This window comes from Alligator mississippiensis, chromosome 7 (genome assembly GCF_030867095.1).
Source record: "Alligator mississippiensis isolate rAllMis1 chromosome 7, rAllMis1, whole genome shotgun sequence".
Lineage (NCBI taxonomy): Eukaryota > Metazoa > Chordata > Crocodylia > Alligatoridae > Alligator > Alligator mississippiensis.
The window spans coordinates 89767047-89788808 of NC_081830.1; the positions used below are offsets into that span (position 1 = coordinate 89767047).

The 21762-nt window shown below is 53.4% G+C and overlaps 2 protein-coding genes across 15 annotated transcripts in view; both read left to right on the plus strand.

Moving 5' to 3' along the window:
- The window catches only part of DLG1 (discs large MAGUK scaffold protein 1), a 289256-nt gene extending 282205 nt beyond the window's left edge, over positions 1 to 7051 (plus strand). For all 14 annotated transcript variants that reach the window (XM_059731291.1, XM_059731292.1, XM_059731283.1 and 11 more), the window contains 5 exons: positions 63 to 164; positions 454 to 626; positions 1024 to 1133; positions 1560 to 1651; positions 5245 to 7051. In XM_059731291.1, the coding sequence (XP_059587274.1) occupies positions 63 to 164; positions 454 to 626; positions 1024 to 1133; positions 1560 to 1651; positions 5245 to 5351 (584 nt within the window). In that variant the 3' untranslated portion in view covers positions 5352 to 7051. The remainder of the gene's footprint in view (positions 1 to 62; positions 165 to 453; positions 627 to 1023; positions 1134 to 1559; positions 1652 to 5244) is intronic.
- Positions 7052 to 9703: 2652 nt separating this feature from the next.
- The window catches only part of LOC106737019 (melanotransferrin-like), a 34698-nt gene continuing 22639 nt past the window's right edge, over positions 9704 to 21762 (plus strand). Inside the window, exons 1-4 of the mRNA XM_014595680.3 lie at positions 9704 to 10076; positions 10413 to 10620; positions 13277 to 13431; positions 19618 to 19717. Coding sequence (XP_014451166.1) covers positions 10575 to 10620; positions 13277 to 13431; positions 19618 to 19717 — 301 coding nt within the window. The 5' untranslated portion in view covers positions 9704 to 10076; positions 10413 to 10574. The remainder of the gene's footprint in view (positions 10077 to 10412; positions 10621 to 13276; positions 13432 to 19617; positions 19718 to 21762) is intronic.

The window sequence follows — 21762 nt, forward strand, 5'->3', positions numbered from 1 at the left end:
TGCCTACTAGTATTAATGAGTGCACTATGTAAAACATGTTATTATCAATTTATCTTTAATAGTCAATTATACTCGGCCTGTGATTGTCTTGGGACCCATGAAAGACAGAATAAATGATGATCTGATCTCAGAATTTCCAGACAAGTTTGGATCGTGCGTTCCACGTAAGTCCCAAGAAATACGGTGGTGGTTCTAGACTGGACGTGGCCTGTACTAGTCCAGTGTTATCTCTCTCTGTTCAGCTCAAGAATGTTTATCATAACATGTTCACTTCGCAGAAGCTTTTTAGTACTAATTTATGTTCGCTACTCATTTGTGACAAATTAAAGGTATTCTCTGGAAGTATTTGTTTCCTGGTATTGTTAAAAAAACAAAACAAAGCAAAAAAAAAATTTTTAATTTCTGCGAATACTTGCATCTTCCTGCTTAATGAACATTTACCTGTCCTTAAAGATACTACCAGACCAAAGCGAGATTATGAGGTGGATGGAAGGGATTACCATTTTGTCACTTCTCGAGAGCAGATGGAGAAGGACATTCAGGATCATAAATTCATAGAAGCTGGTCAGTACAACAATCACCTTTATGGGACGAGTGTCCAGTCAGTACGTGAAGTAGCAGAAAAGGTGAGATTTGTGCCAGTTTCTCGCTTCCATATCTTGAACTGATATTTTTTCATATATGTTTGGGCAAGAGCCCACGTCAGCTTTCTATCCTGATGTCATCTCCCCACCCCCATGCGCACACATACCTGTCATGAGATCTGCCCACCATCACCCCTAATTTGTCTGGATTCACCTTTGATCGGCTCCCCTGCATCTAGTCCCCCGCTACGGCCAGACAGCAGCTGGGCACTCATAGGGTGGTAAAATCCTTGGTGCTTTTGAAATCAATGGCAAAACTCTCATTGACTTCAGTGGGGTGATGTTTTCATTTCTGAATTGTACGTGTTATGCCCGTCTGTGATTAAGACGACTTGGCACATTGGCTTTTTCCTCTCTTTTTCTTTCACCCCTACTTCAGGGTAAACACTGCATTCTGGACGTCTCTGGTAACGCAATCAAGAGATTGCAGATTGCCCAGCTGTACCCAATCTCCATTTTTATTAAACCGAAATCCGTGGAAAATATCATGTAAGTAAAACCAATGTACCTGAAGCTGAAATTGTTTCAAAGACTGTCACGGTCCCTGACTAACCAGTGGCAAGTCATTTAAAAGATGACGTAGAACTTGCTCTGCAAAATTGAATTGTTTATTTTAAGCGGTTAATTTACATAGCTGGATTTCTAAGAGGAGCGTTTAAAACAGGTTTTACATTTAGACTGCTGGGGTTTTCCAGCCTGAATCCTGGTGTCTACTCGATTCCAAGTATGGCCGTGCCGACTTACCTCTCTCATTGTAACCGTGTGCTGAGGTCTCTCTTTAGCAGTCGATAGCCTTATCCTGTTTGCTAAATCGGTCTCTTCTTAGGATTTGTATTCAAAAGGCAGTCAAACACCTTGTTTAAGGAGAACCCCCAATATTTTTTGCTGCTGATTATTTTATAATATTCATCTCAGGGAAATGAATAAACGTTTAACAGAGGAGCAGGCCAGGAAGACTTTTGAGAGAGCCATGAAACTGGAGCAAGAATTTACTGAACATTTCACAGGTTTGTATCCCCCACGACTGTTCCCTTCATGGAGCTGGGATGTTACTGCCTAAAACTGTCTCACCAGAATCAGATACACTCTGGCTCTGCCTTTTGTTCCCAGTACAGATAATTTTATATGGTGTTAAAACCATTGCAATGCACTTAACGAATTAACTTTTGGACAAAGCTTTAATCTTTACTTGCGGTAAAACTTAATTTATGTATTAAAGCTTGGAGTGTTTACCTTTTGCCAACTGCTGGTCCTAGAAATGCTACTCGTATTTATATATTCACTGCTTAAAAGTTTTGCTAGTACAGAGTTAAGTGTCTATTGATGTCTCTCACCTTTACAAAGCAGCTCAGAAAACCAGAAAACAGTCACAGTCAGGCAGTGCAGGCAGCTCCCCCTCCCCACCAGACTGCGCCCCTGCAGCAGCGCTGCTGACTTCGGAGGGGAGGGGGAGCCGCCAAAATACAGGTTCGCCCAGGGTGCCATCTTCCCCGTGGTGGCTCTTGACTGTAACTCTGGTTTCTGGTTTTCACAAGTTTAGATTGCTCATCCAGGCCTCTCGTTTAAGTGTGTCCAGGTCACCTGTTCCGGAGGTGCCTGTAGCCCTGCTGGGCAACCAGAACGTAGTATTTCTGGACTTTAGGAAGGCCTTCGACATTGTCTCTCACCCCAGTCTCATTAAAAAATTAGACGACTGTGATGTAAATGCCTACACAGTCAGATGGGTCACCAATTGGCTGAAGGGCTGCACCCAGAGAGTGGTGGTGGACAGGTCATTTTTGACCTGGAGGGATGTGGGCAGTGGGGTCCCCCAGGGCTCGGTCCTCGGACCTGCACTGTTCAACATCTTCATCGGCGACTTGGACAAGGGGGTGAAAAGCACCTTGTTCAGATTCACAGATGACACTAAGATGTGGGGGGGATGTGGGCACGCTGGAGGAGAGGGACAGGCTGCAACTAGATCTGGACAGGTTACAGGAGGGGAGGATGAGAACAGGATGGGTTTCAACACTGACAAGTGCAAGGTGCTGCACCTGGGGAGGAAGAACCAGCAGCAGACCTACAGGCTGGGGAACTCCCTTCTCGTCAGCGCAGAGGCAGAAAAGGATCTTGGAGTCATTATCGATTCCAAGATGAACATGGGCCGGCAGTGTGGGGACGCGGTCAGGAAGGCCAGCTGCACCTTGTCATGCATCCACAGATGCATCTCGAGCAGGTCCGAGGAGGTGATCCTCCCCCTCTATGCGGCACTGGTCCGGCCACAGCTGGAGTACTGCGTCCAGTTCTGGGCGCCGCACTTCAGGAGGGATGTGGACAGCATGGAGAGGGGCCAGAGGAGGGTCACTCGCATGGTCAGGGGGCAGCAGGGCAGGCCCTACGAAGAGAGGCTACAGGACCTGAATCTGTTCAGCCTCCACAAGAGAAGGCTGAGGGGAATCTGGTGGTCGTCTACAAACTAGTCAGGGGGGACCAGCAGGCATTGGGGGAGTCCCTGTTCCCCCAGGCACTACCAGGAGTAACAAGGAACAACGGCCATAAGTTGACATAGAGTAGTTTCAGGCTAGACGTCAGGAGGTGCTGCTTCAGTCAGGGCGGCTAGGATCTGGAACCAACTTCCAAGAGAAGTGGTGCTGGCTCCTACCCTGGGGGGCTTCACAAGGAGGCTGGATAATCACCTCGCCGGGGTCGTTTGACCCTCGCATCCTTTCCTGCCCATGGCAGGGGGTCGGACTTGATGATCTGCTCAGGTCCCTTCCGACCCGACCAGCTATGAGACAACTATGAAACACTAAAGTTTTGAGACATTTAATTCCTTTCTTGATTATTTTTTTAAGGAGAAGATCCCAGCCCTCTCTGTCCACTACCCCTGGCCCCTTGCCCATCTCCAACACCACTGGCTGTGTGCCCATCCCTTTGCTGCCTCTTGCTATCTCCTCACCCCATTGCCATCAGTGCAGCATGGCCTGGCTCTTCCTGCTGATGGAGAGGCAGGCAGCCATTGGCATGGGGTCCTATAAATCAGGGAACTGGGGAAACAACTCGGGGACTATCATGTAGTTGGCGGGTCCTTTGTTTCCCTTTCTGCTGAATCCCATGCTCTTTATGCCCCATTCCTGCCATGGCCTGGGTCCTCTCTCCTACTACCCATCCCTGTGTGCTGCCCTCTGCATAATCCCACTCTTGTCAATGCATCACTCCTCCCCAACCTGACTTCTCAGCCCCCAAACCCTCAAGACAGTTCTGACTTCCCCCCACCCTCCTTTTTTCCCAGCTCAGCACCAGAACAGTTAAACCTCTACAACAAATGACAAGCACCCACATTTCAGGCTGTATCTTGGGAACTCCTAACACAATATGCTACGACTTCTTGATTTCTTTTGGTCGTAGTCAGGTCCACTGTTCAGGAAACAGGAATACATCAGTGTGAGCCACCAATGCGATGATGCAGCCAGTAAAGCAAACCAACCCTGGCTTGCATCCAAAGATGCTTCTCAAGTCAATCTCAGGATGTCATCCTCCCGCTGTACTCAGCCTCGGTGAGGCCACAGCTGGAGTACTGCATCCAGTTCTGGGATCCACAGTTCAGGACGGATGTGGAGAAGTTTGAGAGAGCCCAGAGGAGAGCCATACGCACGATCATAGGGCAGGAGAATAGCCTTATGAAGACAGGCTGAGAGCCACGGGACTCTTCTGCCTGGAAAAGCGCAGGCTCAGGGGTGACCTGGTGGCAGCCTATAAGTATATAAGGGGGGTACATCGGGATCTGGGGGAACATCTGTTCACCAGACCACCCCAAGGGATGACAAGGACCAGGGGTCACAAACTCCTCCAAGACAGTTTCAGGCTGGACATAAGGAAAAACTTCTTTGCTGTCTGAGCCCCCAAGGCCTGGAGTAGACTCTCTCCAGAGGCAGCGCAGGCACCTGCTCTTCACTCCTTTAAGAAATGCTTGGATGCGTATCTTGCTGGGATCCTCTGACCCCTGCTGACTTCCTGCCCCTGGGGCAGGGGGCTGGACTCGATGATCTTTTGAGGTCCCTTCCAGCCCTAATGTCTATGAAATAGATTATCCTAATTTGTCTTTTTCCCTCTAGTTAGTTAGCGTTGCTTAGTCTTTGATATTGGTTCTCTGCTAGTATTATCCCCCAGGTAGAAGAATAGCCACATACCCCCAAGTTATCTCACATGCGGGTGCAGAGCACGTGTAATTTGTGGTCTTCCATACAGCAAATCCGCTCTTCCCCCACAAGCACATTTCCTGAAAGTATAAACCTTGGAGAGGTAGGTAGGAGCAACAAGCCCATATATCCAGCACCTGCCAAGACTTCTGGTTCAAACTTGCAGTGCACAGCGGTGTTACAGCTCAGGGCAGTGTTTGTAGCATGCCCCTACGAGCCTCTCCTCAGTTCCTGCAATGCCCGGATGACTGGAAAACCCACCTTTGTGTTGCTGCTGCTGTGGCGTGCTGCCCGTTTGTCTCCCCCACCGGGGTGCAGGTCACTGAAGATCTGAATTTTCCCTGGCAAAGAAGTTTAGAGCTTCTCGCTTTGCTTGCAGAGCCAGCAAGGGACCTTTCTGACTTCGATATTTTATTTTGCAGCTATTGTCCAAGGAGACACGCTGGAAGAAATCTACAACCAGGTGAAACAGATCATAGAAGAGCAGTCCGGTCCTTACATCTGGGTCCCAGCAAAGGAAAAATTATGAAAATAGAGAGATTTTTTTATTTTCATTTTCTAACGAAAGATGTCATCTATTGTATTTGACAACTCTTCACTCCTTCCAGAGGAGCACGTCCCTAGCTCTTTGCAGTATGGGCCACTCCTTACCATCACATTCTGCAGTTCCCATAACCTATCACATTTTGATGTCTGTTTTAGTTTAAATAATTTGTATAATTGCGTGTTGTTGGTTTGCCATTTTTCAAACATGAAGGTGGAATGGCCTGACCAGCTATTAAGGGTTGGGGGTAGGAAATTATGTGGTAAAATCCTTAATGTTTAAGGGAAAGTAACTTTCAGAGATTTTCAGAAAAGCTTTATATACATTCTTTTAAGATTTCGTAACAAATGAAAGTCGTCTTACTTAACGATGTTGTAAATTGTGAGCAACTTTGCACGCTTAACTTTAATAGCATGGTTTGGCCGAGGCATTTAATTTCCAGTTTTATTTTCTGAGTTGATTTTTATTGTCATAGCAAATTTTTCTTTATGGGCAGTTAATGAGAAACTTTTTTTTAATTTCCCAGTTAATTATTAATTAACTTCCATTACTTCGTAAGGGATATTCATTTTCATAATTTCATAAGGATATTCTTATAATCTATTTTTTCATTTTTTGCCAATAAAATTGCTAGGGATAAAGATGTTTAATGTTTTTAATCTCGCTCATGCAGCACTATTTGCAGTGTCTTACAAAAGTTGTTTGTAGATAATGGTCATCACACTTTTTTGAGTCCTAAACATCTTTAGGTGCTAGGGAAGTTTGCATTTTACAAAGAGGCGGCAAATTTTCATGGTCAGTAATGCAGAAAATGTTTGCAGAGATGGGTGATCGTTAAGGTAATGAGACAAAAAGTGAGATTCATAGCCTAAAACTGTGTGTGTTCTTAGGGGGTCAGATTTTAATGAATATTTTACCCACAATAACTGCCTATTTTGTTATAATAAAATATATATATTAAACTTCCTTTAACTAAACTCTGTAACTATGGGAATTATTTTCTTCACATAGTTGCGTGCGCGTGTACACACACACACACACACACATACATATATAAATATATATATTAAATATATATTTTTCTTTTACCACCTATTCCTTCCTAGCTTTTTGTTTTGAGAATAAAGATTAAATTAGAATTTATGTTCTGTAATCATGTAAAATGAAATCAGGGTATGGTACCCGGGTAAAACATTTGAGGGATATTAGCAGCAAAACAAAATATGGGCAAGTTCTCCTCTTTTCTACAAAGTTTCAAATGTTTGATTTTTCTTCCTGCCTCCCTCCTCCCCCCCAGTATGATGTGCATGTTTTTAACCAATGGGAGAATTTGGAGAAAACGAGTCAGTTTTTATGTATGTGTTTATCTCAGATTGCATCCGTGTTGTGTCCCACAGCTGCTCTCCATTGGAGACGTGCAGGCATCTGTGCTGAGCAATTATAATTATCTTTTAGCAAAATGTAGAACTAACATCAGTCATGAAAAATACTTCTGTCCCACCTATTACCAACACTGCTCAGTGCTGCCCATTGCGTATCCGGAGTTATGTGTAAGAGAGATGTATTTCTGACAGCCTCGGTGCAGTTTCTCCACCAAATTAACTTTGATTTGTAAAGAGCTATCAACGACATCCATTCCGCTTGTCAGAAAGAGGAGAACAGCTAATAAACTTTATTGTACAAAATGCTTGTCAAATGTGTCTTTAATTGAATAATCTAAAGAGGAAGTAGAATTAAGAAATCAATTTTGCAAACAAATTGGCAGGAACGTGTGAGAAACAATGTGATGAAGAACCTTGATAACTGGTATCTGAAGTTTAATATAGTTATATTAAATGTAGATCACCTTTTACGGTGAAGAGTTGTGCTACACGTGCATTAGAGAAGGAAGACTGTGGCTGCAGAGTGCGGCAAGAGAAGGGCGCGTCAGCGCGCAGTGGGGACGGAAAGGATCCAGCCGAGCGCAGCCCTGCGAAGGCAGGGAATACACGATCTGCTCCGTATTTTTATGGGCTCTTCTGCTTCTGCCACTAGAAAGTATTCTCAAATTGATACCACATATTAATGACATGAACCAGAAATGCATTAATTTTTCTGAAGCCTTCTGTCTGAGGATCAAAGTATTGAAAAGTAACTATGGATGTTGGGTGCACGATTTGAGACGCATTAAGAGGATCTGGCTTCTAAACTCAGCTTCTAAACCCTTTTGTGGTGTCCCAAACTGGGTGTGTGTAATACTCGGAAGGAGATTTTTTTATGTTACAGATTTTTTCCTGGAAAGCTAGCCATCTTTGTGATTATTTCTTTAAGGTAAGTTTTTCTACAGTAGGTCCAATAAAAGATACCCTGAAACCACGTTTCCTGGGCCACCGTGGCTACAGCAGTCCAACCACACTACCATTTTGCAAGGAATTACAGAGGTGGGAGAACTCCAGTGCGACGATCTTCCCCACTCCTGTATAAAAGGATGAGAGTATTTCAGCAATTGCTGTTCTAAGCATTTGCCTGGTGCTAGTTTGGGGGTGGAGGTCCGTTTCCTTCTGCGTGTTAGTGGCCATTTTGTAGCCGTCTCCCTGGATGGTTTTTTGGCTTCTGCTTTATGCGCTGAGTGTGTAAGCCTGTGTGTATAAAGTACGTGCATGCTGTGCACGTACGTTGCTGTGTATCCACGCACCTGAGTCCTATCCCAGCAAAGACGGCTGAGTGGTCAGGGCACTCACCTGGGAAGATGGAGACCTGAGGTCAGGCCCCTTTTGTTCGAGGAGTTTGAACCTGTGCATCTCCAGCTTCCCAGCGCAGTGCAGCTGTGAGCGGGCCACAGAGGAGGCGCTTCCCCGGCCCACATCCCACCCTCCTTTTGGGGGGGCCACTGCCCCTGGTGCTCAGCAGGAGTTGGATAACGTGAATGGCAGGAGCTCAGTGAGGACTTCTGCCCTACGGAAAGCAGAGTCCAAGCTGGAAGCCAGCCTGCTCCCTTCCACGGTAGGAGCCACGCACCTTCGGCTTGGTCTCTTCCTGCCAGCCCCTCGTACCTCCCAGCCGTGGCTGCCTGGGCGCGGGGGCGCTGCTCCCAAGGGAGGGCTGGGGGAGAAGGTTCTCTTGCACCTCCAGCCTGAAAACCTCCCTTGCCCTGGCGTGACACTGGCAGCTGTGGTGGTGCCAGGGGCAGGGGTCATAGCAGATCCGTGGCAAGAGATAAAGTAGAGAACTCAGCACGTTACCACTTAGCATAGCGTTTCTGTGAGCAGCGAGCACCCTTACCTTGGGCCAGCAGTCTGTCACACGGGCTCCACGCAGCCCTTTTGTTCACCATCCGTGGCAGAGCAAGGACATCGCCGCCTTCCTTTTGCAGAGAGGTCGTGGGATGCGGATCTGCTCTCAGGATGCCCTTTTCTCCTCCGGTCCAGTCAGGAGCGGCCGGTCCCTCTGGCAGAAAGCCTGGCTGCGTCTCCCCCGTGAAAGGCAGACTGTTCACAGGAAGCTGGTGCAAGGACATGCCTGGCAGCTTGCTCGCCCTGCTGCAGCCCGTGTTCTTCAGGCTCTGCCAGCAGATGCTGGACTGAGGTTGGACTCCCACTCACGTGTGCATGTGTACACGCACGCACATATACATACACTGTTGGAGGAATAGAGAATTGCCCTTGTGTGGCCTTGGCATGAATTAATTGCATGTCACAATAGTGTATCTCACTTGGTGGTGCAATTATGTCTAACCGTCCAAGGCCTTGTTGTCAGTATGCAGGCAAATGCTCAGAAATGAGAGGCTGTTACTTTGGCTATGAACAGATCTGTATAGAGGCAGGGTCCTGGGAGACTTGTCCTTCGGGGGTGGGGGTCCCTGGGAGCCAAGCCCTGGTGCGGGGCTGGGATTACAGGGGAAAGGGGCTTCTGCCACCTGCGCGCTCAGATGAGCATTACTGTTAGCACGCACCCCGCTGCGATGTGGCTGCCTTGTCCCGGAGGAGGATGCTGACCAGCAGGGCTTCAGCCTCAGCTCCCGTTGAGTGGGGGGACAGGTGGTGTCGGGAGAAGGGGTAATTCTGTCTTTGGGGGCATGGCATGTCTGACAGCTGCTCTTTCATTTGGCTATTAAAGTAGCATAAATTCATGAGGATAAACGCTTGGATTCATAGATGCTAGGGTCGGAAGGGATTGGAAAGAGAGAACTGGGCAGAAGCACAAAAATGAAACAACTTGCACGGCATGCTCTGCCCATCTCCACCAGTTGATTGCAATGCCACTCCCAAGCCAGAAATAAGAAAGCACTTGACAAACAACCACCGAGAGCCCCTCTCGGCACCCTGCCAGGGAGCGGCAGGAAGTTGTAGTTCGGTTGTGCAGCTGCTGAGTTGGAAACAGGGAAGTAACTCCGCTCCAGGCACCCAGTAAATCAGAAGCAGGGGGGCAATTCTTGAGAAGCACCCATGATAAAAATGACTCGGGGTCGCGGCAGGGGAATAATCAGCTGAACCTGAGCGCCCAGCAACCTGCAGAGCTGTGTGACCCTTGGAGGGTGTCGTCCAGAGGAGAACACCGAGTAGCGGGGAGAGGGTCTGTTATTACCTTTGGGTTTGGCCCAGGTGCAACGACCGTTACTGCCCAGGGCCCAGGTGCATAGTCCAGGAGATGTAAGCTGGCTAGGATTCAGGGCAGAGCCGCCAGAGCTGTCAGGGAGCAGGAGAGCTTGTTTGGACGTCAGGTGGTATTAAGGTAAAGTTGATGTATTGGCTGTTTTCATTTTTAACGTGATTGCGTTCGTTATTCTGTTCCTGGCACAGTGCCCCAGGTGACTTGCGGGCGCCCCAAAGGAGAGGCGTAGCGGGACGTGGCTGCGGCCAGGCCCACGTGCACGCTGCCTTGAAGTCACCGGGCTCTCGCAGTTCCCGCACTCAGAAAAAGACACCCTGCAAGGAGCGTGTCACGACTGCCCGGGCACCGGGGCGGTGCTGGCCCGGCTCTCCCCCAGCAGGTGGTGCTGCCGAGGCCGTGGCCGTGGCCCTGCCTCCGTCCCAGGTGTGCTGCGTTCCCAGCTTCAGTTCTTTGCAGGACTGCAGCGAGCTGAACAGGAGCCTTCGTCTGCCGTCTCCCAGAAGTGCGTGGGGGCAACTGGGGACCACTAAGCGGAGCAACCCTGGCCTCAGGCTACTGATCGCCGCGGACGAGCAGACCGGGCCTGGCCCCTGCTCGCTGAGCTGCCTCGTCTGCACCATGAGGAGCTTCCAGGTGCTTTGTTTTCTGGGTGTCCTTCGTGCTGGTAAGTGCCCCCCGGTGCCGAGCACAAGGTGCCTGTTGCTGTCTGGTGCTGCCGTGTCTCGCTGGCCAGTGGTGGGAGACAGCCTCCGGGGGTGCAAACCATCCTGGGACTGTTTTTTCCTGGAGAAGGGAGGGATGTGGTGAGGGAAAGGAGGTGAGTTAAGAACAATGCTCTCGCTGTAACCTGGCAGTGACTGCTTTGCTTGATGAGTCCAGATCCCCAGCCGTCTGCCGCTGAGGTCCTGTTTGTGCTGCGTAGGCATCGGGTTCCTGCGGCGCTTCCTGCAGGAGCGGGCGATTGCCTGGATGTCGTCTCCTCTCCGCCCTGTACTGTGGTGTGTTGGCTTTCCCCAGCCCCGGGGTGGTGCGTTTCGCGGGTGCTGTTGCCAAAAGTCCCAGAAACCTTCATGAAGAAAGATACCAGGCACACATGTAAAATAGTCCAGTCCTAATCCTTGGGACGTCTTCTGATAAAAGCCCCAGAGATATTAGCTCCACGCACTTGAATTGTAACGCGATACCAGCACGACTGCGCAGGGCTGTAGTGCTGTTGCGCTGGTAAAAGAATTGGCTTTGTAATTCTGAGGGCAAGAAGTTACTGAAGTAGAGCCTGAGATGGTGCAAATGGGGCTTCCCATCTCCCACCATCTCATCTAGATGTGTGTGTGCAAAGCAGCCAGGACACCGCATCAGTGTGGGGTCAGAAACTAGCTTGCTGTTCTAACGTGCTTGGCCGGCTGCAGGAGGGCAGCTAACCGCCGGCCATCTCTAGCCCCACTCCAAATGGGTTAGCTCGTAATCATCCTGAAAGGGATCCTTTGTTCAGGGCAGGCACCTGGCCAGTGCTGGAAGCAATGCTGTTTGCAGCAGTTTGGCAAGAGGCAAACTTACGCTCGCTGCCCTAGTAGCTGAGCGAAGAAGAAAGGAGTGGATTCATACGATTTCATCACATACGTTAGAAGGAAACGGAGCCAAGCAGCACGGGCCGTTGATCTTTCATCTCCCAAACTAACACAGAAGACTCGTCCCCGTGCACAATACAGCTATTGTCTGCGCCGCTTGTCGTAGCATTCGGTGCAGTGCGAGGATTGGAGAGTCACGCTGACCCTGGGCCGTGTGGAGCATGGACAGAGTTGTGAAAATGTAAATGAGTTGGATTTAAGAGGAAAGGAACCCAACCCCCTGATCTGCGGGATAGTCACTACTATCAAAAGGAAGGGAACGCAGGGTGGGAACGTGCTCTTCACCCACAGACTGACCACTGCTTCTGATCGCCCACCAGCCTCCTGTGCTGGGATGCCAGAGACGCCTGGTGTCTTCTGCTGGGTCTCTAGCCTCTGAGAACTGTACTAGCCCGGGGCACTGGTGCAAAGCCTGAATTCAGCAGGCACTGAATTTTTGTGCACACGGTACACACCTGCTCATGCCACGAGGTCTGTGTGACTCTATAGTGCAGGCTGGCCTGAGCCGCGGCCAAGAAACATGTGCCAGGGTCTTGGTTTCAAGTCACACTGGCAGATGATATTTGGGTCTGATTTGGATGGATGTTGATGTCAGTGGAGCTGCTTGTGAGTTGTGCCGCAGTAAGCATCCAGCTCCTTCGTGTTGTTTGGCTGAGGGTAAAGCTCACGGGCTCTGCAAGGCTGTGAGTCACAGCACCAGAGTGCTTCCAGCTGGAAGACTTGCCCTAGGTCCTGGTGGGTGTTTGCAGCACACCCTTTCCTGCAAAGCCAGAAAAAATAGATGCCGTGGATCACCGTAGGTTGGATAGTAGGAAGAACTTTCTAGCCATGACACCGGTGCAGCATTGGAGCAGGCCTCCTAGAGAGGTTAGGGAACATCCGTAGCTGAGCACATGTAGAAGCAGGCAAGAGAGACTTTTGTCTGGAGTGGTTCGTGCGGGGATGTTGCTGCACCGCCCAGGGTGTCGGACTAGATGCGGCCCCCACGCTGAGCTCCTGTCCAGCTCTCCTTCCTGCTGCTCTCTACAGAAATCTCAGCTGAGCACAAGCTAAGTCAGATGGGGGAGAGGAGCACGACATGAGCAGCCTCAAGTTGCAAGTGTCTGAGAGTGGAGCTGGACTTGGACTCTCAAAAACCACACTGTAGAAGCAGGCACTGAATTTGTGCGGGGGACATGCACCAGCTCGTGCAAGACGAGTGTGTGCGTGTGTGTGTGTGTAATGAGCAGGCGGGGGCCAGCCTGCTTGCTGCCTGGCACATGGCAGTGCTGGTTTACCCAAGCAATGGTCTGTTTGCAGATGCACTTAGAGACCAAGGCAAGGTCCTTCTTTGGCTTACAGAAAATGTCTTTCATCACTCGGCAGATAACTGCCGTAGGTGCCTGTGCCTGTTCGTTTGTTGGTACATCTTTCGATGGCTTTGGGAAGGGCTTCTTACAAAGGGGTGTCCTGGGAGGCAACTTTTCCAGCCATGTAATGCCATAAGCATCCTTTCTGAACACCTGGGGCTGGGCTTTCATTCAGGCTAACAAGACGTAGGGCCTGGCGCCAGCGCGCATCCGGTCCCTGCACAGGATTTCTCCGGGGAGGCCACTTGCTGCTGAACGTTCGCGGTCTGGCTCTTTTATAATCGATCTGTGGGCTCAGGTACAAAGGCACAGCGTATACTAAAGCCTCTCTCGGTGTTTTGCACAGCCTGCGGCCTGCCACACATCAGGTGGTGCACCATCTCCGTCGAGGAAATGGCCAAGTGCAATGACATGAACTCAGCCTTCGCGGAGGCCAACATCCTTCCCCGTCTGTCCTGTGTGAGGGGTGGCTCGGCCAGCAACTGCACCTACTTGATCAAGGTGAGTGCTAAGATGTTTCACCCTTGGCCGGCTCCTTGGAAAGCAGGGAGCAGGGAAAAATCATTTGCCCAAGTGACAAAGGAGACGGCTGTGCATTGAGTAGCTGATAAAACCAAGTAGGGGCCTCCTTGTTTCCAGGTGCTTGCACCTTTCTAGTCTCCTTGCTGTGACGGGGGAGTTCCCATTTAGTGTTTCCCACTAAGTACTGTCTTCTCTGCTCAGGCAGACCCCGTCACAAAGAGCAAAAGCAGGAGCCTCAGACCTTTCAGAGCAGCTCCTCTGCTCTCGTGTCTGTGACCCACCTCGGAAGGAGCTGGGGGGGGAAGCCCTGGGATGGGGACTGCGTTGACGCTTACGGTACTCTGCCCCAGGGAGCCCTCTTCACAAGGGCTGGAGGCGCACTGATACATGGGTCCATATCGTATCGGCACCGATACAAGGAAAACTGACATTATCAGCAATCAGCTATTTTGGGTTTATGTTGCTGACAAACGCCGCGTGCGTGTGCACAGCCCCAGCAAGGCCACGGCCAGGGGTGCAGCCTGGCAGCGTGGAGAGCAGCGCCTGTCAAGTCTGTTGTGGGGGAGGGAAGGGGCATGGGGGGCCAGGTCGGGGCCCCCACGAGGAGGGAGGGAGTGGGGTGGGGGCAGGCACTGCACAGCCAGAGTGGGGCAGCATGCACCCCTGGGGGAGCCATGGGGGACGTGCCCCCCATCTGGATGTGGGGTGAGGGCAAGCTGCCGCTGCAGGCCGGGGCTGGGGGGGGCACCAGGCTCTTCCTGGCGGCGGGGTGGGGGTTGGGCTCAGGCTGCTCTTGGGGCAGGCAGCACTGGCATGGGCGGGAGGCTGTGGGGGGGCTATGGCAAATTTTGGGGTGGCTGTAGCCTCCCCCAAGCCCTCCTTCCCAGTGCCGCCACTGCCTGCCCTGAGCGCAGCCTGCCCCCCCGGCCAGGAAGAGCTCAGCGCTGCCCCCAGTCCCAGCCCGCCCTCGCTCCCAGCACAGATCCAGGGTGCATGTGTCCCCCATGCCTCCCCCGGGGGTGCACGCAGTGGTAGGAGCCGACCCCTCCCTCCCCCCACCCACGGATGAGCTGCCTCGCCCCACCCCGGCTGGGCAATGCCTGCTCTGCCCCACTCCCTCCCTCACCGCGGGGGCCTTGATCTGTGCCCCCCTACGCCCCTTCCCTGCCCTGCCCTTTCCCCACAACAGACTGACCGGGCGGATGCTGCTCTCCAAGCTGCCAGGCTGCATATCGGCAATCGGATCGGTATTGGCTGATACGGCCGGTCCAGATTGGCCTTTGGTATCCGCCCAAAAGGTCTTTATCGGTGCAGCTCTCATAAGGGCAGCTTGCTCAGTGCGGAAGACTGATCTTGCTCAGGGCTGGTCCCAGCTGGTGCCACGACCTCCCCGAGCTGCCAGGCCAGGTGCGCCGCTCGCCTGCGCTCCTTACAAACCAGCAGCCTAGAATAACGCCCCCCCGGAGCTTGGAGGAGTGGAGAGGAGGGTCTGGAGTAGAGATAGGGAGGGGTGGTAGGTACATTGGGGGGGGTGGGGGTGGATGCAAGGCCCCAGAGGGTGCACGGATGGGCAGAACAGGGACCTAGGCCTTGAGCGCAGCTCAGCTAAGGTATGCAGCAGCGCTGGCCCACTGCCCACCCATGCACGGTGGGAGCACAGACAGCGCTGTGTAAGGCTGAGAGCAGGGGGTGCCACCCTCCTGGAGCCAGCACCTGCTGTGGCTCTTTAAGGAGCTCCCAAATGGCTCTTAAAGTTTCTAGTCTTTCCCAAGATTAGCCACCAGCAGTACCCCAAGATGCTGCACAAAGCGTTTGAGAAGCGTTGCGTTACGTCCAGACATGCAGAAGTGCCATCAGTTCAATGCAGGGCCCTAAACGCGGAAGTGCGGAGGACAGACTCGGTGCTGACGGTGCCTGGCAGAACACGTGGCGGGCAGACGTGCTGGGCTGCAGTCTGGGCTCCGTGTAGAGGCGTGCCGCTCCTGTGCAGCACCAAGAAATGACGCGCAGCGCGCCCTGGGACAGGACAGGGCCGGTCCCCTCCACCCTGTCTGTAGTGCCAGGGTGACTGTTCTTCCATTGCCCTTTGTGAGCCCCAATTAACACCTGTTTGTTAAATATTCTAATATGCCAGGGTGCAAGCTGCTAAAGCTCGCTCCAGTTTTCTGCAGCATGCTCAAACACACTGCTGGGCTGAATACAATGGGAATAAGTATCCTGGGACATGGTCTTATAGAAATAATAAGCACTTCCCCAAGCAGGTAAATGCAGCTACTTCTGGTGGTGGAAGGAAAGGGACGCCGGCTCTGACAGCCGCAGCTCTACGGTGCGGGGTAATAGTCCAGGGTAGGTTGAGCCCCTTTGGAAAGGTTCCTTTCTGAGAGCAACGGTGGCAGTTGGATAAATGGAAACCTCGCTGCTCCAATAATTCCCTTTTGTCCGTGACCCACCATGCATGCCGCCGCGCCCGTGTGCAGGACAGCCGGTATCGGGATTCTGGAAGGTTATTGGTATTGCTGCGCAGAAACTGTTGTTCTCCCTGACGCACGTCCCCTCTCCTTATCTGGAGCAGCAATAAAGTAGCACCATAGCAGAGCTGTGGCAAGGGTTCATCTGCACAGGGCAGTCTTGGACCCGACTATTCCCGACCTGGTGCTTTGACGTATCACACTATGAGGAGCGTGCGGTTTCAGAACTGGCACGTGTAGTTCACAGCAGGCTTCATGCTCATTAGATGAAGGTGCCGCGTGTGCGTAAACCTGTGTTTTTAATTGCTGTGTCGTTCTTTATGTAGTTTTATGTCTTCAAATCCCTCAGAGCTCCTAAACTATACTTCACTCGTTGCTGATTGGAAATGAATGGCTGGAAGAATCAAAGGCTAGAGGGTGAAAGTGAAGCGTTCGCAGCTCTGCCAGGAGCTGACGCATGGATGTCCTGCCTGGGGCCTCTCCACTGACGCATTCATTCGCCCTGGTGCCAGGAGAACGTGGTTTCTGCTCCTAAAGAGCGTTTAGCAAGCAAAGGCACAAGGATTTCCAGATTTGCACTGCTGGTCATACAGAGCCTCTCACTCATTCTGCGTAAGGCAGACACCAGTTCTCGGGTGGTATTTAGGTCTTGGGGTGCAGGAATGAATATCGGAGTCAGTTATTGATTGCCCGACAGCAGCACTGAGGCGCCTCTGTCATGGGCCAGGGAGCTGCGCAGCCCTCCAAGGGCCTTCCCCCACCCCTCCACACTCCCAGCCCAGGGCTCAGATGGGACGTGAGGGGCAGGCTACGCAGGACGTGGGCAAGGAAAGCTGAGCTATGAGGTGGCCTGGATTTAGCAGCTCAGCCTGGCCCAGTGGGAAGGGTCTGCGGGCACTCGGCGAGCTGCGCTCCCGGGGGCTGCAAGGAGCCAGAAGAGCCGCTGTGCGAGTGCTGGTGGGAGTTCGGTATGGAGGGGCCAAGGGAAGGCAGGTTGGTAGCTGGTCATAAGTGATGCCGCAAAGGCAGGGCGATGCTGTGGGGTGCATGTAGGGCAGAGAGTTGGAGGGCTGGGTCCAGGGCCGTTCTGCAAGAGGCTAGGAGTTTAGTTTGTCTGAGGGGGTGCGGAGGGACATGGTTGGGGTTGGCGGTGCAGAAGTGGGGAGCTGCAGTCATCGTCACGGTGTGACTTGTCAGCGTGGGCGCAGCGGAGCCGGAGCATCTGCCCGGCAGCGGTTACGCGGCCCCTCCTGGAGCGCGGCTGCTGCAGGGCCCAGGCCTGTAACGAACTGAGCAGGGCTCTGCCAGAGAGGTGTGGGAATGGTCACGGATGTCTCTGGGCCGTGTTTTTCGGGTTGTGCCTAGTCTGCACCTCCTGAGGCTGTAACATTAGTCAGTCTGTCCCGGTGTCCGGGGTGTAGCGCAGCGAGGAGTTGCAAAGCCAGTGTGTGTGAAGTGCTGAGCTGGCAGGCAGGACGCCAGCAATGGCGTTTCTGAACTGTGGGAGCCTGTGGCCATTTCTTGCGAGGTCCTCCAGCCGGTGCACAAAGCTGCAAAACCGTGGGCCGTGCCTGACCCTGGACTGGCTCCTTGCCGAGCCCTGCAGAGCCATCAGCGCAGTCATGCCTCGGGCGCAGCTCTGTCCTTGAGCGGTTTTTCCCCCTCTTCTAATGATCTACGAAACCCTTGCAGCTGTTCTTCTCCAGATAGAGCTGCCTGTGATCTCTGAGCCGGCGGTAGACTGGACTCTGCTCCCTGAGGCAGGGCCGGCACGGGGGAGGCACCAGAGTTGTCAGCGGCCAAAGGTCTGCTCCCACGTGATCTGGGCTCGGTTCCATGCATGTGCTTGTGCTGCAGCTAAAGCACAACCTGGTTGCTGTCAGCTGGCAGAGCCGCCCATGAGCATCTAAGAAGTGATCTCCCCTTGGTGCTGGAGTCCCGAATGGGCCCAGAGTGGGCACTTCACAAATGCAGTGACACGGATGATGCAGGGTCTCTGTCACAGAGTGGATCAGTCTGCCCCTTTTCGGGGGGAAGGGGAAGTGTTGCCTTGCACTACCCAAGAAGCAGCCTTATTTGGTCTCCCTCTCCCAAGAGGACTCTCTGCAGCCCTCCCTAGCGTGGTGCCATACAGGGCAAGCCTCTGACGTCGAGACCTTGGCTCTTCCCAGTCCCTGGCTTCCCCGGTCATCTTCAGTACCCCCATTTGGGGTGGGTCAGAGTGCCAAAGCCTCCAAGAGCACAGCAGCCTCTGCTCAAAAACAACCCGTCCTTATCGTGCTGATCCAGTTCTCTCCTGCCGTGCCCTGGTGTGATGATTGGCTGGGAGGCTGTCCTAGAAAGCAGGGGGGTCTGGGTTGAGGCGCTTGTCTGGGCTAAGGTCCCCTGGCCTCAGTCCGTCTGCCTGAGGTCGAGTCTCAGGACCGTAGGCTCCCAGGGCCCAGCTCCAGCCCTACCCTTGCAGGCGCCCGGTCTCACCCTGACGGGCTCTGTGCTTGTACCCCCAGTCTGCTGCCCAACACCACGGTCCTACCACTAACAGCGGCACTAAACTTGGCACCCTTCTCATTGGCTTCCTCTGCCCCTGCGGCCACAGCCGGTCCTCTGGTGTTCAGATGCAAACAAAAAGATATGAGCATCTGCTCTCAAACAAAAGGTTGTCTGTCCTGGCAAGCCGTGGCACCCCGTGGCAAAGCCCCAAAATATTTATCTTTGGCTGCCTGGCAGTGCAGGAGCTCCTGCAGCTTCTCTGCAGCCTGGAGTCCTTCCTTGCCCAGCCAGGCCCGCTGCTGCCCCGAGCGCAGCTTCCTGCAGGGCCGGACCGAGCCCCTGCCTCGGCTTGTACATGTCTCTCCCTGGGTCGCCTGACCCACTGCTTCCGCCCCAGGCCTCTCGACCGCTGGCTGCGCCTGGGGCGGACAGCCGTTTTATTCAAGAGCCGTCTGCCGCTCCCGGTTTGTCCAGGAGGCTGGAGCCGTCCAGCTGATCCATGGCTCTCGCTCTCTCCTTCAGTAATGGGGTAGGGGCCCCACTACAATTTAGAGATGCCACTACTCCAAAAAACCCCATCTCCCACGAGAGAGATGACTTTCTTAGCTGACTGGGAAGCTAGCAGAACAGTACCAGCATATATATACTTTTTAAAGTCCACACTTTCCTTTGCTATCAATATTTCACAATCTGAAAAAGTAACATTGCCACAAAAATGTCTTTCTGAAATTGAAAATACAACTACTCTGTGCTGCCTTTGAGATTTGGACCAGAGAAGAACGGAAGCTAAAAGCGGGCCCAGGCGAGAGGGCTCCCCACACAGACACGCCGACGCGGGAGGGGGAGAGGCAAGGGCTGGGGCCGTTTCTGAGAACGGAGGTTCCCCTGCCGTGTACGCACTAGCGGGTCTTGCAATCGCGGTGCTGGAGGCTCGTCCGTGGTCAGCCCCAACTTCCCACAGTCCGGCGCCGGTCGACCACAGCGGCACCTTCCCCGCCGTGTTTCGAGCAAGAGCAGAGCTGGCAAAAAGGTGCCAGCGACACGCGACCCCCATCCGCAGTTGTTCACAGGAGTCTGATGGCCAGAAGGACGGACCCTGGCAGCTCGAGGATGATACCAGCCGTGGCTGCGGGGGACTCTGTCCTCTGCTGTGGAGGGATGCTAATAACCATGACAAGAGACAAATTCTGGCCTTGTTTTCTCACAGAATAACATGGCAGACGCCGTGATGCTGGATGGTGGCTCCATCTACCAAGCGGGAAAGGAATATAACCTGAAACCTGTGGTGGGAGAAGTGTACGACCAAGGTAGGTGCCGGGAAGAGGAGTTACTGCGCTGCTGCATCCAGTGCAGGCTCTCGGGTGCTTCCCGCGCTTCCAGGCCGTGCCCCAGGTACTGTGCGCTGCACTGGTGGTAAGCGAAGGCAGTTCAGTGTGCAGATACTACACACACAGAAACCTTGCTCATGAACCGGATCAGCCTTTTTCCCCCTAAAATAACCTGTTGCCTCTTATGTAGGTTGGAGAGGAAGGAAAAATAGTGAGCTGTGAGACCCAGGCGGGAGCAGGGTCTTGAAAGGAAGACAAGCCCTGCCACCCTTCCTAGCCCCCTTGTTCCTCAGAGGCGGGCGGATGGGCAGCTGCTGGAGGGAGCTTCTTGGTGCCAAGGACTGAGCTATAGGTGGTCTGGCCTAGCAAGCCCCGGAGGGAAGGGAAGGCAGGGGTCCGGGCCTGGGTCAGTTCAGGAGTCGCATTACCAAATCCAAAGGAGAACCCAGGGGCAGAGTCCGCAGCACAGGCCAGGGTCAGGGTCGGGTTCGGGGGCTGGGAAGCGGACGCCAAGTTACCAAGTCTAAGGGATAATCCACAGGTTGAAGTCTAACAGCATTGGTTGGTATCCAGGGTCAGGAAGCAGATTCACAGGGAAATCCAAAACGGGAGGCCAGGAACAAAGTCAAAGCCAGGGTCAGGGCCCAGGGACCAGAGGCTTGTCGCAGCAGACCAGGGTCAAAACTGTGGCCTGGCCTGGAACAAACGGGGAGACGCTGCTCGGAGCAGCCGGCAGGAAGCCAGCTGGTTACCTGGCGGGGGCAGAGCGTGTCGCCAGAGCCCTCAGGCAGGCGTGGCTGTGCAGGCGATTAGCTCAGGCTGGGCCGCCAGCTCAGGGTGCCGGACACCCGGGACCTGCAGCAACGCCCCCCTTCGGTTCCTGACTTCCGGCCCTTCTGCCCCCTTGGTGTGTGCTGTCCATCACCAGAGCCAGGCCTGGCCAGGAAGATGGGGTTGGGCTGGCTCCCAGGAGGGAGCAGGGAGTGTGACAGGAGAGGTAGATGTGGGCGGGGGAAGCTGGCTCTTCCCTCTCCTACCTGAGACAGAAGTACCCGCAAAAGGCCTTGCTACAGCACAGCCCCTTTGGGTGGCATTTCCTGGGGGCCGGGCTCCATGCCTCGTGCTGCCCGGCTAGAGGCAGCGTGCGTTCAGCAGCTGGCGCTCGGGTATGCCGAGCACCGCGCGCAAATCAGCGAGTCGGCTCCTGCTGCTCTGCCACGTGAGCCACCCTGCTGGGCACAGCACTGCTCCCGCTGAGGGAGCACATGGTCCGCCTTGGGCTCTGGGGGAATGGTGCTGGCCATCAGTGGGCTGAGGTGTGTACGGACGGTGGAGTCTGTCCCCAAGAGCCCCAAGCACTGCCTCCTTCTGAAGCCCCCCAGGGCAGGAGCCAGCACCACTTCCCTTGGAAGTTGGTTCCAGGTCCTAGCCGCCCTGACAGTGAAGTAGCGCCTCCTGATGTCTAGTCTGAATCTACCCTCCACTAGCTTGTGTCCGTTGTTTCTTGTAACTCCTGGGATTGCTCGGGGGAACAGGGACCCCCCCAGTGCCTGCTGGTCTCCCCTGACTAGTTTGTAAACAGCCACCAGATCCCCTCTCAGCCTTCTCTTGTGGAGGCTGAACAGGTTCAGGTCCCGTCGCCTCTCCTCGCAGGGCCTGCCCTGCTGCCCCCAATCATGTGGGTGGCCTCCTCTGGACCCTCTCCATGCTGTCCACATCCCTCCTGAAGTGCGGTGCCCAGAACTGGATGCAGTACTCCACCTGCGGCCGGACCAGTGTCGCGTAGAGGGGGAGGATCACCTCCTTGGCCCTGCTCGAGACGCATCTGTGGATGCACGACAAGGTGCAGTCGGCCTTCCTGACCGCGTCCCCACACTGTCAGCCCATGTTCATTGTGGCATCAGTGATGACTCCAAGATCCTTTTCTGCCTCTGCACTGACGAGAAGGGAGTTCCCCAGCCTGTAGGTGTGCCTCTGGTTCCTCCTCGCCAGGTGCAGCACCTTGCACTTGTCAGTGTTGAAAC